The sequence below is a fragment of the Nerophis lumbriciformis genome, linkage group LG24 (assembly GCF_033978685.3).
Source record: "Nerophis lumbriciformis linkage group LG24, RoL_Nlum_v2.1, whole genome shotgun sequence".
NCBI lineage: Eukaryota > Metazoa > Chordata > Actinopteri > Syngnathiformes > Syngnathidae > Nerophis > Nerophis lumbriciformis.
In genome coordinates, this window is record NC_084571.2 from 41,619,297 (window position 1) to 41,637,500 (window position 18,204).

At 38.4% G+C, this 18,204-nt stretch overlaps 1 protein-coding gene across 1 annotated transcript in view; it reads left to right on the forward strand.

Moving 5' to 3' along the window:
* znf598 (zinc finger protein 598) overlaps nucleotides 1-16,689 on the forward strand; it is a 47,297-nt gene extending 30,608 nt beyond the window's left edge. Inside the window, exons 8-12 of the mRNA XM_061982091.1 lie at nucleotides 4,072-4,150; nucleotides 4,224-5,089; nucleotides 10,410-10,566; nucleotides 10,638-10,785; nucleotides 15,769-16,689. Coding sequence (XP_061838075.1) covers nucleotides 4,072-4,150; nucleotides 4,224-5,089; nucleotides 10,410-10,566; nucleotides 10,638-10,785; nucleotides 15,769-16,143 — 1,625 coding nt within the window. The 3' untranslated portion in view covers nucleotides 16,144-16,689. The remainder of the gene's footprint in view (nucleotides 1-4,071; nucleotides 4,151-4,223; nucleotides 5,090-10,409; nucleotides 10,567-10,637; nucleotides 10,786-15,768) is intronic.
* The last annotated feature ends 1,515 nt before the right edge of the window (nucleotides 16,690-18,204 follow it).

The following is an 18,204-nucleotide window of genomic DNA, read 5'->3' on the forward strand; positions in this document are numbered from 1 at the left end:
GTTTACCATGAGGTCAGGATCGAGGTTAGGTCTTTTGAGCAAAGGATGAATAACCGCTTTTTTGAATGCTAGTGGAACAGTGCCAGAGGAGAGTGATAAGTTTATAATATTTAGCACTGATGGACCTAATAATACAAAAAGCTCCTTAATAAGTTTCCCAGGAAATGGGTCAAGTAAACATGTTGTTTGTTTTGTCCCATTGACACATCTTAACAATTCCTCTAGTGTTATTTCATCAAAGAGAGAGAAACTATTTTGGAGGGCGGTATCCTTCGTAGATACAGTCGTATCTGTGTTAATAGAACCCAGTTGTAGCTGCGATGCATTGTCTTTAATCTCCTTTCTAATGAGTTCAATTTTCTTATTAAAGAAATTCATAAAATCATCTGCTGAGTGGGTGGAGCTACTGGGAGGAGTCCCTTGTTGGGTTAGCGATGCTACTGTACTAAACAAAAATTTCGGATCATTTTTGTTGAGGTGGATGAGATTTGAGTAATATTTAGCTTTAGCTAGGGTAAGCATGTGTTTATAAGTTGTTAAACTATCACTCCATGCTTGATGGAAAACCTCAAGTTTAGTAGCGCGCCATTTGCGTTCCAGCTTTCTACATGATAATTTATGGGCTCTAGTTTCTTCTGTAAACCATGGGGTGCGCCTTTTAGGGGCTCTTTTAAGCTTTAGCGGTGCTATACTATCAATGGTGTCGCGCAGGGCGTCGTTAAAGTTGTTAGTGAGGTTATCAATAGAGCCGACATAGTTTGGGAATGGTGCCATTACCGAAGGCAGTAGGCCAGCAAGAGTCATCGTTGTGGCAGCATTAATGTTGCGGCTGCTATAGTAGTTATTATTATTAGTTTGTTGACAATGAGTCAGAACTTCGAATTTTATAAGGTAATGATCGGACATTACTTTAGTATACGGGAGTATCGTAACTTTGGAGGTGGTGACACCCCTGACCAGCACTAGATCTATCGTATTTCCGTTGCGATGCGTAGGTTCATTTATTATTTGTGTAAGACCACAGCTATCAATTATAGTCTGGAGCGCCATGCACTGAGGGTCCGATGGGGTATTCATATGGATATTAAAGTCCCCCATTATGATTATATTGTCGGCGTGCGTCACTAAATCAGCAACGAACTCTGAAAATTCACTGATGAAGTCCGAATTGGGTCCTGGGGGGCGGTAGATAACAGCCAGGTGGAGAGGCAGCGGTGTGACAAACCTCATAGTAAGCATCTCAAACGAGTTATATTTATTATTTAGGTTCGGGGTAAGATTAAAGTTTTTATTGTGGATGAGTGCAACTCCCCCACCCCTTTTAATGGGACGGGCAATATGCGCTCCCGCATAGCCAGGAGGAGACGCCTCACCCAGCGCAAAGAAATCGTCTGGTTTGAGCCAGGTCTCGGCGAGACCAATAACGTCAAGATTATTGTCTCTAATGACCTCATTAACTAATAACGTTTTGGAAGATAATGATCTTATGTTTAAGAAGCCCATATTATAGGTAGTGGGCTGTTTTGAGGAGTTTTTGTTGAAATTATCCGTAGTAGCAATATTAATAATGTTGTGTTTATTATGTGTAGTGCAATTTAAATAATTACGACCATATCTAGGAATTGATATGACGGGAATTTTCCGATTGTTTGCTTGATGCTGTGATAAACCGAACGCATCATAACTTGCCACCTCAGTAGAGTGCATGTCTACTTCTGACACAGAAAAAACATTTTTTGAGTTGTGTATTGTTCTAAAATAGTTGCTATGTGTGCAGGTATTATCCAGCCTGGCGCTGGCTAGTTCTATTTTAACTAACTTCTCACCCGGACTAGCGCTTCTTTGAGGATTAGCCTTTCGCTTTGTTGTTAGCCCCGCTCGGCATCCCCGCTTCTGCTTCCGCTCACACCGCTTACGTGTCTTCCGTTGACGGTCCACGCTGGTACTTAACTCCGCTGCTTTGGAGGCCGCTGGATGTAGCCAGCGAAGAATCCCCATGCTAGCGAGGAGGTCGAAAGTACCCGCATCTTTCAGCCTATAACGGCCCGATCTATCCACATCCAGAATCGTCTGTCGGTCGTATCTGATCACGAAGTGTCCACGCTGTGAGCCAGCCATGAAATAGACAGAATTGACGGATATTTTTGCCAAATCGCTCTACACTTCCAAGAGCGTCTGCAAGCCGATGAACAAATTGAAGTCTTGTGAAAGGTTGACAGGATAACTGGCATTAACTGTCAAAATAATTTCAAACTATTGAAGTTAGCTTACAGAATAAACATGTCAATCAACCCATATGATTTTTGCTGTAATATTTTTGTTTTGAAAAGTCACTGTGACTGATAGAAAAGTGATGGTTTTAGCAACATTTTAACCTGTCTGAATGCTAATAATCATTTTGCGTCGGGGGGCGAAGCCTGAACCCCCCACCAGGACTTTGTCCTGGACCTACCGGGGGCCTGTGGCCCCTGGACCCTGGCTACTAGGTTTTTCTGATTTCAAAAGTTGGCAGGTATGGGATAGGCCCCTCCCACCTCCAAAGACATGCACCTGGGGATAGGTTGATTGTCAACACTAAATGGTCCCTAGTGTGTGAATGTTGTCTATCTGTGTTGGCCCTGTGATGAGGTGGCGACTTGTCCAGGGTGTACCCCGCCTTCTGCCCGAATGCAGCTGAGATAGGCTCCAGCACCCCCCCGCGACCCAGAAAGGGACAAGCGGTAGAAAACATCACACAATCACAAAAACAAAAGATTACAATGCAGTACAACATGATCAATAATAAAATGTTGTAATACAAAAATAACAAAGAACAAAAAAAGCCCAATAACTTCGAGTTTACATAATAATGTTCATACCAAAGATAAAAAGAGCAATATAAAAATATATATATATTTTAGCAAAAATAAAACAAAGAACCAATGGCCAACCACTAGTGTGCCGCGGGAGATTATCTAATTTCACCTATTTGGGTTAAAAATATTTTTTGCAAAGCAGTAATTATAGTCTGCAAATGATGTGTTGTTGTTGAGTGTCGGCAGAGTAACCGTGTAATACTCTTCCATATCAGTAGGTGGCAGCAGGTAGCTAATTGCTTTGTAGATGTCAGAAACAGCGGGAGGCAGCAAGCAGGTAAAAAGGTGTCTAATGCTTAAACCAAAAATAACAAAAGGTGAGGGCCCCTAAGAAAAGGCATTGAAGCTTAGGGAAGGCTATGCAGAACTAAAGTAAAACTGAACTGGCTACAAAGTCAACAAAAACAATGCTGGACGACAGCAAAAACTTACTGTGGAGCAAAGATGGCGTCCACAATGTACATCCGAACATGACATGACAACCAACAATGTCCCCACAAAGAAGGATAAAAACAACTAAAATCTTCTTGATTGCTAAAACAAAGTAGATGCGGGAAATATCGCTCAAAGGAAGACATGAAACTGCTACAGGAAAATACCAAAAAAAAGAGTAAAAGCCACCATAATAGGAGCGCAAGACAAGAAGTAAAACACTACACACAGGAAAACAGCAAAAAAAGTCCAAATAAGTCAGGGTGTGATGTGACAGGTGGTGACAGTACACCTACTTTGAGACAAGAGCTATAGTGATGCATGCTTGGTTATGCTTTAAAGTCATATCCAACAATTGTGACAACGACTTTTTACTGTCAACTGAGTTTCGTTTTTTTAATGATTTCTGCTGGTGGTGTGCCTCCGCATTTTTTCAACGCAAAAAATGTGCCTTGGCTCAAAAAAGGTTGAAAAACACTGCATTAGTGTACCAAAGACAAACAATAAGTGACGAAAAAGTACCATCCATCCATTTTCTACTGCTCGTCCCATAATCAATAAAATAGTCAATAATCAATAAAACCAGTCATAACATTAGGTACAATCTAGAATAATCTCTTTCCGCAATACTTCTCCTCTTAGTCTATTCCTAAAACCCACTCTGCTGCTGACTGATATCAGATATTGTGGAAGTGGATTCCAATAAGTAATTGTCCTGTACATAACATCACTTTTGGGTTTAAACCCAAAACTGATCTGACACTTTCATTGTCATCTGTCCTAGTGAAGACCATGAAGAGCTCCAGTCCCAAAGAGGAGGAAGATGAGTTTCCAGCTTTGGGTGCCACAGCTCCATTTGCCATGTGAGAAAATGATACACGGCACCAACCTAAAATCAATGACAAGCTTGATATTCTTTTTATGTTTGGTTTCCAGTGTAAAGTCAGCCCCACCAGTGGTTCCACAGCCTCCAAGGACCCTGAAGGAAGATGACTTCCCCAGCCTTTCAGTAGCTCATGTTTCTTCGGCCCCCATGACTCCATCTTACCCCGCCCAACCCAAGAAGTTGTCGTCTTTCCAAGAGGATTTCCCTGCCCTTGTGTCCAAAGTGCGACCCCTTAGATCTGCAGCTGGCTCCAAGTCTGCCTGGTCCGCTCATAGTGCTCCAGCTCGGCCCACAGCTCAGCCCGCCTCTTCCCCCAGACTCCCGCCTCAACCCACCTCAGCATCCTCCGGCCCCCAGCCCCTCACCTCCATCACATCTTCATCTTCAAGGAGGAAAAAGAAAGTAGGGGAAAACGGAAAGGCGGCGTCCACACGCACGCCTCCTTCCTCCGATGACGAGAGAACAGGAATGACGCAGCAGGAGTTCCGCTCGGTGCCCACCATGTTGGACATCTCATCTTTGCTGACTGTAAAAGGAGGGGGCAAGCCTTCCTCTGTGACCACCAGCCCTCCGACCCTGACGCCTATCACTGAAACCCCTACTTGGAAAGCAAGCAAGAAGAAAAAGCAAAACAACACCGCCTCTACTTGTAACTCTTCAGCATCAGGGAGTCAGGCGCCTGCTAAGACAACATCGGTAGAAAGCGTGACTCAAAAGGAGAACGTTCCTCAAAAAACAAGGAGCAAACCCCCCAGTCCTGCGGTGGTGCTGGCGGCACAGAGCCAGTTGCTCAATGGCTTCCATGAAACCTCACCGCCGGTTGTTAGCAAGGAGACACCAACGCGTCCCAAAGCTGATTCTCCTGTTCAACAAGACGAAGAATTCCCTGCCCTCATGACTAGGAAACCACCTCCAGGTATAACACAACACATTAGTTTGTTATGCTCATGTGTACTCTGGAACAGTTTATAGGGAACACTAAACACTACGCTGGGGCAAACACGCGGAAACATCTACAACACATGCAATACATGGAGAACTAATTCAACGCTAATTCAACATCCACGATACATGCAATACATGGAGAACTAATTCAACATCCACAACGCATACAATACAGGGAGAACTAATTCAACATCCACAACACATGCGATACATGGAGAACTAATTCAACACATGCAGAGGTGGGTAGAGTAGCCAGAAATTGTACTCAAGTAAGAGTACTGTTACTTTAGAGATGTATTACTCAAGTAAAAGTAAGGAGTAGTCACCCAAATATTTACTTGAGTAAAAGTAAAAAGTATGTTGTGAAAAAACTACTCAAGTACTGAGTAACTGATGAGTAACATACACACACATATCATATATATATATATATATATATATATATATATATATATATATATATATATATATATATATATACACACACACACACACACACACACACATATATATATATATATATATATATATATATATATATATATATATATATACACACATTTATATATATATACATATATATATATATATATATATATATATATATATATATATATATACACACATTTATATATATATACATATACATATATATATATATATATATATATATATATATATATATATATATACACACATATATATATATATACAGTATATAATTTATATTTATTTATTTTGCCGTTTTTGTTTACATGTTAAAAGGTGTTTTAATGAATATACATGCATGTTTAACATATAGATTCCTTTCTTTCATGAAGACAAGAATATAAGTTGGTGTATTACCTGATTCTGATGACTTGCATTGATTGTAATCAGACAGTAGTGATGATAGCGTCCACGTTTTCAAATGGAGGAGAAAAAAAGTTCCTCCTTTCTGTCTAATACCACATGAAAGTGGTTGGTTTTTGGCATCTTATTTGTCCAGCTTCCATATTCGTTTTTATACACTTTACAAGAAATACATCGGCGGCAAACTCCGTAGCTTGCTAGCTTGTTTGCGCTGGCTTTCGGAGACTCTTGTTTTGAAAGCGCAGGCGCGATGGAGCGCCACTTTTATTGTCAAGACAGGAACTGTGCAGTCAGTCTTTAGGCTTTTGACGGGATGTACGGTTGAAATAAAAAAGGGTCTTTTTTCCTTCACACTTTTGATTGATTGATTGAAACTTTTATTAGTAGATTGCACAGTACAGTACATATTCCGTACAATTGACCACTAAATGGTAACACCCCAATAAGTTTTTCAACTTGTTAAAGTCAGGTCATGTGACCGCCTGGCTCTGTTTGATTGGTTCAACGTCACCAGTGACTGCATCTGATTGGTGGAACGGAGTGAACGTCACCAGTGACTGCATTTGTTGAAACGCAGGCACTATGAAGGTCTGTCTGACAGACCAAAACAAACAAAGCGTGCATTAACAGATCGATAAAAATTAGTAGCGAGTAGCGAGCTGAATGTAGATAAAAGTAGCGGAGTAAAAGTAGCGTTTCTTCTCTATAAATATACTCAAGTAAAAGTAAAAGTATGTTGCATTAAAACTACTCTTAGAAGTACAATTTATCCCAAAAGTTACTCAAGTAGATGTAACGGAGTAAATGTAGCACGTTACTACCCACCTCTGAACACATGCAATACATGGAGAACTAATTCAACATCCACAACGCATGCGATACAGGGAGAACTAATTCAACATCCACAACGCATGCGATACAGGGAGAACTAATTCAACATCCACAACACATGCGATACATGGAGAACTAATTCAACATCCACAACGCATGCGATACAGGGAGAACTAATTCAACATCCACAACGCATGCGATACAGGGAGAACTAATTCAACATCCACAACACATGCGATACAGGGAGAACTACCGTATTTTTCGGACTATAAGTCGACGTTTTTTTCATAGTTTGGCCGTGGGTGCGACGTATACTCAGGAGCGACTTATGTGTGAAATTATTAACATATTGTAAAATATCAAATAATATTATTTATCTCATTCGTGTGAGCGACGAAGAAAATGTTCTCAATCGTCACTCACACGCCAACCAATTCGGCGGGGGCGAGTCATGGCAGAAGTGCATTGTGGGCCGTGATATGCTAACTGCTATATGCTATACGATACTGCCGGAGCTATTAAAATGGATCACATCAACAATCGCGGTAACTTATAAAAACTGAGAAGGACTGAACTAAAATGGCACCGAAAAGGAAATCATATATTGCAGATTACAAGCTGGACGTAGTGAAATATGCAGCAGAGAACAGCAATCGAGCAGCAGAAAGAAAGGACGCTAGCGGGGCACATACCAGAGGCGACACCGAGGAAAAAAGATTTCATGGGATTTAGCGATCGGGAGTGACAGATTGTTTGGTAAACGTATAGCATGTTCTATATGTTATAGTTATTTGAATGACTCTTACCATAATATGTTACGTTAACATACCAGTTGGTTATTTATGCCTCATATAACGTACACTTATTCAGCCTGTTGTTCACTATTCTTTATTTATTTTAAATTGCCTTTCAAATGTCTATTCTTGGTGTTGGATTTTATTAAATAAATTTCCCCAAAAATGCGACTTATACTCCAGTGCGACGTATACAGGTAAAAGCCAGTAAATTAGAATATTTTGAAAAACTTGATTTATTTCAGTAATTGCATTCAAAAGGTGTAACTTGTACATTATATTTATTCATTGCACACAGACTGATGCATTCAAATGTTTATTTCATTTAATTTTGATGATTTGAAGTGGCAACAAATGAAAATCCAAAATTCCGTGTGTCACAAAATTAGAATATTACTTAAGGCTAATACAAAAAAGGGATTTTTAGAAATGTTGGCCAACTGAAAAGTATGAAAATGAAAAATATGAGCATGTACAATACTCAATACTTGGTTGGAGCTCCTTTTGCCTCAATTACTGCGTTAATGCGGCGTGGCATGGAGTCGATGAGTTTCTGGCACTGCTCAGGTGTTATGAGAGCCCAGGTTGCTCTGATAGTGGCCTTCAACTCTTCTGCGTTTTTGGGTCTGGCATTCTGCATCTTCCTTTTCACAATACCCCACAGATTTTCTATGGGGCTAAGGTCAGGGGAGTTGGCGGGCCAATTTAGAACAGAAATACCATGGTCCGTAAACCAGGCACGGGTAGATTTTGCGCTGTGTGCAGGCGCCAAGTCCTGTTGGAACTTGAAATCTCCATCTCCATAGAGCAGGTCAGCAGCAGGAAGCATGAAGTGCTCTAAAACTTGCTGGTAGACGGCTGCGTTGACCCTGGATCTCAGGAAACAGAGTGGGCCGACACCAGCAGATGACATGGCACCCCAAACCATCACTGATGGTGGAAACTTTACACTAGACTTCAGGCAACGTGGATCCTGTGCCTCTCCTGTCTTCCTCCAGACTCTGGGACCTCGATTTCCAAAGGAAATGCAAAATTTGCATGGTTGGGTGATGGTTTGGGGTGCCATGTCATCTGCTGGTGTCGGTCCACTCTGTTTCCTGAGATCCAGGGTCAACGCAGCCGTCTACCAGCAAGTTTTAGAGCACTTCATGCTTCCTGCTGCTGACCTGCTCTATGGAGATGGAGATTTCAAGTTCCAACAGGACTTGGCGCCTGCACACAGCGCAAAATGTACCCGTGCCTGGTTTACGGACCATGGTATTTCTGTTCTAAATTGGCCCGCCAACTCCCCTGACCTTAGCCCCATAGAAAATCTGTGGGGTATTGTGAAAAGGAAGATGCAGAATGCCAGAGCCAAAAACGCAGAAGAGTTGAAGGCCACTATCAGAGCAACCTGGGCTCTCATAACACCTGAGCAGTGCCAGAAACTCATCGACTCCATGCCACGCTGCATTAACGCAGTAATTGAGGCAAAAGGAGCTCCAACCAAGTATTGAGTATTGTACATGCTCATATTTTTCATTTTCATACTTTTCAGTTGGCCAACATTTCTAAAAATCCCTTTTTTGTATTAGCCTTAAGTAATATTCTAATTTTGTTACACACGGAATTTTGGATTTTCATTTGTTGCCACTTCAAATCATCAAAATTAAATGAAATAAACATTTGAATGCATCAGTCTGTGTGCAATGAATAAATATAATGTACAAGTTACACCTTTTGAATGCAATTACTGAAATAAATCAAGTTTTTCAAAATATTCTAATTTACTGGCTTTTACCTGTACGGTATATGTTTTTTTCCGTCTTTATTGTGCATTTTCGGCCGGTGCGACTTATACTCCGGAGCGACTTATACTCCGAAAAATACGGTAATTCAACATCCACAACACATGCAATACATGGAGAACTAATTCAATTATAATATAATAAATAATATACCTTTTTACTCCCCCAACTTTCTTCTAAGCCTCCCGCTTATGTATTTGTGTATCCTTCTCAGACCTGGCAACTCTGGGAGCATTCCAACTATGGAGGGCCAAATGGGAAAATATTAATAAATAAATACATCTTTGAGTAATTACTTAAATGTGTCAATTGAAATGAAATATGTGTCATTAATTTATTGAATGTAAAATTACATTTACTTGATCAATTGTTGGTTTTATGATTTAATTAATTGCTATAAGTTGTTCATGATTTAATGATTTGATACAGTAATGACACATTAAAAGAACAAAGAATCTATTTTAATTCATGGAATAAATCTAAATACTTAAATGTGTCATTAATTCATTAGAATTAGATACACATGTGGTTAGCAAATGTGTCATTAATTTAATGAAATTACTTAATTATTTTACAATTATATCAAGTATTGATTTCATTTGTTCATGATTTAATATATTAATGATACATTAAAATATTTATTTATTAAATTTTATCCAACTTAGCCCTCCATTGCTAGCTTTCAGTTTCATCGTACTTCCGTTGTGTTTTCCCTGTATTTGATTTGTTTTGGTGGATTGTATGTGTGTTAGACATTGTCACGCATAGGCCACCGTCGAAAACTCATACCCTTTACACTTCCCGTGAAGCAGGTGGGAATCAAACCTAGTTAGTATGTAGGCAGCATTCCCAAGGAACAGGAAGAAGTAATCATACACTAAAACAAAATGTCTGCTGTTGAAAGTCAACGTCAATTGAAAACTCACTGATTCATCATTTGTATTCCCCCTTATTGTTTTTATAAAGTTTAAATGTCATAAAAACAAACCGATGTCATCAGTGTTATTTCATTCTGTTTGCATTGCAGGGTTCAAGATGTCCTTCCCAACAAAGTCCTCAGCTCCTGCACCGTCCACCACGGTGCACCCCCCTCCACCTGGCCTGGGACTCCAAGCCACGAAGCCCCCACCCGGCTTCACTGGGACACCCTTCAACAGTAATGTTGTCGAGCCAGCAGTCAACTTGTGAGCCATTCCCAAATTCAAGCTCTATTCATCATCTTTGTGCTGAAAACTAATTGTTTCTCCTCTCACAGAGCCCCCAAGGCTCCGGACGGGGGTTACCTGGTGCCCGAGGACTTCCACCAGAGGAACCTGGAGCTGATCCAGTCTATTAAGAAGTACCTCCACAATGACGAGTCCAAGTTCAATCAGTTCAAAAACTACTCTGCACAATTCAGACAGGTACTTGTGCACTGTAAAAAGTCAGTGTTCAAAAACAAGAAGGAAAAAAAATACAAAAATGAGGGGTATTTTATTTGAACTAAGCAAAATTATCTGCCAATAGAACAAGAAAATTTGGCTTGTCAAGACTTTCCAAAACAAGTACAATTAGCTAACCTCAATGAACCCAAAAATACCTTAAAATAAGTATATTCTCACTAATAACAAGTGTACTACTATATGAGTAGGTATGTTCTATTGGTTCGTTGAAAATAAAACAGCAAAGTCCATTTGGCTGTCATCTGTTTTAATTATGAGACACAATTGTGTCAAAATCATGACTTTTTTTTTTTTACATGCTTGAAATAAGAAATTATTACTTTAAAAAGGTATTTTTGTACTTGTGAGTGTTGATGACACAGCTTTGCAACACTTGATATTCTAGTTTCAAGCATGTTTTACTCAATATAGCTCATCAAATCTCAGCAACAAGCTGTAATATCTTACTGAGATCATTTAGGGCCAAAACCCTTAAAACAAGTAAAACACTCTAACATAAAATCTGCTTAGTGAGAAGAATTATCTTATCAGACAGAAAATAAGCAAATATCACCCTTATTTGAGTTATTTCATCTTACTTAGATTTCAGTTTTTGCAGTGTGTCACTAACACAACACTAATGTACGTCAATATATCAGAAGTATTTACACCAAAAAAAATCACAATTTAGCTAAATATAAAAAATTTAAAAAAAGGCTGGTAGGTTGTACAAAAATTCAGTGGCCAATAGAAGCAGGAAAAAAATATATAGCTAAGTGGGAATATGGAAAAGACAACGATGAAGATGCACCAGACCAGGGGTGCTCATTCTTTTTCTGCAGGCCAGCTACTTCTCAATGTACCAAGTGGAGGGGATCATTCATATACAGGTAAAAGCCAGTAAATTAGAATATTTTGAAAAACTTGATTTATTTCAGTAATTGCATTCAAAAGGTGTAACTTGTACATTATATTTATTCATTGCACACAGACTGATGCATTCAAATGTTTATTTCATTTAATTTTGATGATTTGAAGTGGCAACAAATGAAAATCCAAAATTCCGTGTGTCACAAAATTAGAATATTACTTAAGGCTAATACAAAAAAGGGATTTTTAGAAATGTTGGCCAACTGAAAAGTATGAAAATGAAAAATATGAGCATGTACAATACTCAATACTTGGTTGGAGCTCCTTTTGCCTCAATTACTGCGTTAATACGGCGTGGCATGGAGTCGATGAGTTTCTGGCACTGCTCAGGTGTTATGAGAGCCCAGGTTGCTCTGATAGTGGCCTTCAACTCTTCTGTGTTTTTGGGTCTGGCATTCTGCATCTTCCTTTTCACAATACCCCACAGATTTTCTATGGGGCTAAGGTCAGGGGAGTTGGCGGGCCAATTTAGAACAGAAATACCATGGTCCGTAAACCAGGCACGGGTAGATTTTGCGCTGTGTGCAGGCGCCAAGTCCTGTTGGAACTTGAAATCTCCATCTCCATAGAGCAGGTCAGCAGCAGGAAGCATGAAGTGCTCTAAAACTTGCTGGTAGACGGCTGCGTTGACCCTGGATCTCAGGAAACAGAGTGGACCGACACCAGCAGATGACATGGCACCCCAAACCATCACTGATGGTGGAAACTTTACACTAGACTTCAGGCAACGTGGATCCTGTGCCTCTCCTGTCTTCCGCCAGACTCTGGGACCTCGATTTCCAAAGGAAATGCAAAATTTGCATGGTTGGGTGATGGTTTGGGGTGCCATGTCATCTGCTGGTGTCGGTCCACTCTGTTTCCTGAGATCCAGGGTCAACGCAGCCGTCTACCAGCAAGTTTTAGAGCACTTCATGCTTCCTGCTGCTGACCTGCTCTATGGAGATGGAGATTTCAAGTTCCAACAGGACTTGGCGCCTGCACACAGCGCAAAATCTACCCGTGCCTGGTTTACGGACCATGGTATTTCTGTTCTAAATTGGCCCGCCAACTCCCCTGACCTTAGCCCCATAGAAAATCTGTGGGGTATTGTGAAAAGGAAGATGCAGAATGCCAGACCCAAAAACGCAGAAGAGTTGAAGGCCACTATCAGAGCAACCTGGGCTCTCATAACACCTGAGCAGTGCCAGAAACTCATCGACTCCATGCCACGCCGCATTAACGCAGTAATTGAGGCAAAAGGAGCTCCAACCAAGTATTGAGTATTGTACATGCTCATATTTTTCATTTTCATACTTTTCAGTTGGCCAACATTTCTAAAAATCCTTTTTTTGTATTAGCCTTAAGTAATATTCTAATTTTGTGACACACGGAATTTTGGATTTTCATTTGTTGCCACTTCAAATCATCAAAATTAAATGAAATAAACATTTGAATGCATCAGTCTGTGTGCAATGAATAAATATAATGTACAAGTTACACCTTTTGAATGCAATTACTGAAATAAATCAAGTTTTTCAAAATATTCTAATTTACTGGCTTTTACCTGTATATCATTTATATTCATTATGTAAGATCAATCAATCTAAGTTTACTTATATATTATGTGTGTATACCAGTCAGAATGTTGGACTATCAACATCTATCCATTTTTTTTTTAAATATTACCCTTTTTGTTATGATGCATATTGAAAGAAATGCATTTTTACTCTTTGATGACACATTACTAAATGGATGGAGATGCCCAAGAATACAAGTTTGCAGTCATTGGGATGTTTATATTAAGGAATCTTTTCTTGTTTGCAACCATAACTCTTTTGTTCTCTGACATTCCCGACACTTCATACATAACTTGCTATCTACCGCACCAATTTTAAACAGCTGAGAAGATGTCAAATACAATCTCTTCAAGATCTTAAATTGACTCAGTTTATCTTTAAAGCTTCTAAAGGGCTTATTGGCATTTTTCCAAACATCATTCCATGATATGTCTCTTTCATCTGAAATGTGTAAGTCCATCAGCCATTTCCGAACACATGCATCATTGCCATTTCTAGTATGGTGTTTGTTTATAAGTCTAAGTCTAAGTCTATTATTCCATAAAATAGTTTGATTAATTTCTTAATTGTATCGTGATTAAAAAGTGCATGGCTATTTGAAGACATACTTTCAGAGGATATGCATTTATTTACAGCGTGTTTTTAAAGAGATAACATTTTTACATACCTGCCAACTACTCCGGTTTTCCCGTAATTAGAACGGTTTTCATCAACCTATTCCGGGTTACGGTTGCAGTGATAAAAAATACGGTTTTTCATTCATTTAAAAAAAAAAGGGTGAAAACTAGGCGAATTGCACCTTGTGCAGACAAGATTTTTCGATCGGACACGGAGGAATTAGCGATGTAAAAGACCACGTTGGGACAAAAAAACACAAGTCTAATGCCGTTGCTAGCGATACAAGTGGAAAACTTTCAACGTTTTTCGTCGCCCAAACAGATTCTTTGGATGTGATAAATGCCGAAGTTTTATTTACGGAGGCAATAATTGAGCATGGACTTCCAATCGCACTGGCTGATCACATGGGACAGTTAAATGTTTGTAATGCAACCTTTAAAAATCATTACGCGGTGATCGCGGTCCCAAAAATAAACTTTTCTTGCATGATAATGTCCAGAAAAACTCACTTTATATTACTATAGAGTCCTTTTAACGAATGAGTTTGATGGTTTATCACAAACCTTAAATGAAAGAAGTCCTTTGTTCTCCTGCACCATGCATGCACTTTGGCCTTGCTTCGTGTTTGGTGCGCAATCCTGTCGGCTGTATTTCACAGCACGTCTTTGACAACTTGAAGTGGCATAAAACATTTAAAACAAAGGGGTTATAGGAACAATCACTTTCAGTGTTTTATGCCACTTCAAGTTGTCAAAGACGGTATGCTGGTGCCCGACTGCCACAAGTGGAACAAACATTTGAAACAAAGGGGTTATAGGAACAATCACTTTCAGTGTTTTATGCCACTTCAAGTAAACTTATCATAAAGTTACCATATCATTTTTGCAGTATGATCAATCTGATAGAATAAATTTGGATTTTAGCCACAAAAAGGTAATGACACCAATGTTATCTATTGGAATTGTTTAGTACTGTTATACTGTTAAAAGTGTTTATACTATTTATGCTTTCAAGTCCAAGTTGAAGAAATCTTGTTAAATGTTGACAGCATAACTACCAAAATACAGAAGTATGTCCTTAATATTTTTGCAGTGCTATTTCTGTTGAAAAGTTCAAATGATTACATTAGAGATGTGATGTGCCACTTTTCAAGTGTCTGATGGCTTCAATTAATTTTCATTCATTTTTCATATTTTGAATTCTTTTGAAAGGCTTACAAAAAAACTACATTTGAATTGTAATTCCATGCTATTGACAGGACTATTAATTTTAATGAAGTTAGCTTACCATGTTTACAGTATGATAATTGTGATAGAAATGTGAATTTTAGGCACAGAATATTTTTTACAATTGAACAAGGCAGTAGATTATACAAGCTTGGACAGAAAGTTAATAATGACACCAATTTTTTTTTTAATGGAATTGTTTAGTACTGTTTTACCATTTGTTTACTGTAAAAAGTGTTTATACTTTCAATTAACAAATTGAAGTCTTGTGAAAGGTTGACAGGATAACTGGCATTAACTGTCAAAATAATTTCAAACTATTGAAGTTAGCTTACAGAATAAACATGTCAATCAACCCATATGATTTTTGCTGTAATATTTTTGTTTTGAAAAGTCACTGTGACTGATAGAAAAGTGATGGTTTTAGCAACATTTTAACCTGTCTGAATGCTAATAATCATTTTGCGTCGGGGGGCGAAGCCCTGAACCCTCCACCAGGACTTTGTCCTGGACCTACCGGGGCCTGTGGCCCTTGGACCCTGGCTACTAGGTTTTTCTGATTTCAAAAGTTGGCAGGTATGTTTTTAAAATGAGTTTTGGTGCACTTGATGATGAATGGACTCTTGTGTTGCCAGGGGGTTTTACCAGCCGCCCACTACCACCACAGCTGCAAGGACCTGCTGGGAGACGACTTCCAGCACATCTTCAAGGAGCTGCTGGTGCTGCTGCCGGACACCGCCAAGCAGCAGGAGCTCCTCACGGCTCACGGGGACTGCAAGGCTCAGGAGAAGCAGTCTGGGACGGCAGGAGGGAAGAAAAACAAGAACAAAAAGAACGCTTGGCAGACGCCCAGCATGCAGGCAAACACCAGCGCTGACCTGGACTGCCAGGTGTGTCCCACCTGCAGACAGGTGCTGGCTCCTAAAGACTTCAACTCCCACAAGACACTGCACATGAAGGACAACGAGGACTTCCCCTCCCTGCAGTCCATTTGCCGAATGATCAGCTAGCACTCTGTTGTCAAATGTCCACTAAAGCTAAGCACTCTGTTGTCAAATGTCCGCAGCTGCGCTCACTTCATGTGGATCACGGCTTCCTGTGGAGCTTTTTCCTGATCTCAACCCTGGAGTCCAACTGGGACACTTCCAGCTGGTTTGGCCGTGTCCAACCACAACTTGATGTATTTATAGAAGAGCGGCGAGGACAAAGTCACAAGGTACTTGAAAAGAATCCATTCAAACTTTTTGTCTTTCATTTGCAAACATAGAAAAGTGGTGTTGTACGAGTCCCCCAGGCTGTAGAACACTTTCAATGTTTCATTTCAAATCCTTTAACTCACACAATTGAACCAATGCTCCTTTTATTTTAAACAGGAACTAAATGGAATTACAAATGTTTCCTGCTTTGTTGTCTATTTCCTAGTTTTAAAAGGTTTCAATTACACAGGGCCACTTGTTTGATGGCCATGATGTGTGATGGTCTCTTCTCAGGACCTCCAGCGTGCAGTGCTGGCTCACATGTACTCGACTGTACAATAAAGCCCTTTCTGTCACACATTCTGAGGAAACTCACTGAACTGTCTTTTAAAATGATATTTATGGTCACAAGATATGCTAATGTGGCAATGCAATTTTAATTCAATTATATAAATCAGGGGTGCCCCTGCCTTCCGCCCGAATGCAGCTGAGATAGGCTCCAGCACCCCCCGCGACCCTGAAAGGGACAAGCGGTAGAAAATGGATGGATGGATGGAAATCAGGGGTGCCCATTACGTCGATCGCCAGCCGGGCATTAAAATGAGCGATCATCAATCTTCACTATGACACTTTCGTCACTTGATTGACATTCAATGTTTATACACTCATTTTTTTTACACTGCATTTTTATACACTGAATTTTATACACTCATTTTTATACACTGAATTTTATACACTCATTTTTATACACTGCATTTTTATACTAATTTTTATACACTGAATTTTATACACTCATTTTTATACACTGAATTTTTATACACTGAATTTTATACTAATTTTTATACACTGAATTTTATACACTAATTTTTATACTCAATTTTATACACTGAATTTTATACACTCATTTTTATACACTGAATTTTTATACTCATTTTTATAAACTGAATTTTATACACTCATTTTTATACACTTAATTTTTATACACTTTTATACACTGAATTTTTATACACTGAATTTTATACGCAGAATTTTATACACTGAATTTTATACACTGAATTTTTATACGCTGAATTTTATACACTGCATTTTTATACTAATTTTTATACACTGAATTTTATACACTCATTTTTATGCACTGAATTTTTATACTAATTTTTATACACTGAATTTTATACTCATTTTTATACACTGAATTTTTACTCATTTTTATACACTGAATTTTATACACATTTTTATACACTTAATTTTTATACACTGAATTTTTATACACTGAATTTTATACACTTAATTTTTATACACTGAATTTTTATACACTGAATTTTATACACTGAATTTTTATACACTGAATTTTATACTCATTTTTATACACTGAATTTTTACTCATTTTTATACACTGAATTTTATACACATTTTTATACACTTAATTTTTATACACTGAATTTTTATACACTGAATTTTATACACTTAATTTTTATACACTGAATTTTTATACACTGAATTTTATACACTGAATTTTTATACACTGAATTTTATACACTCATTTTTATACACTTAATTTTTATACACTTTTAAACACTGAATTTTTATACACTGAATTTTATACACTAATTTTTATACACTGAATTTTATACACTCAATTTTTATACTAATTTTTATACACTCAATTTTTATACACTCAATTTTTATACTAAATTTTATACACTGAATGTTATACACTAATTTTTATACACTAATTTTTATACACTGAATTTTATACACTCATTTTTATACACTGAATTTTTATACACTGAATTTTATACACTTTTATACACAAATTTTTATACACTCAATTTTTATACTAATTTTTATACACTCAATTTTATACACTGAATTTTT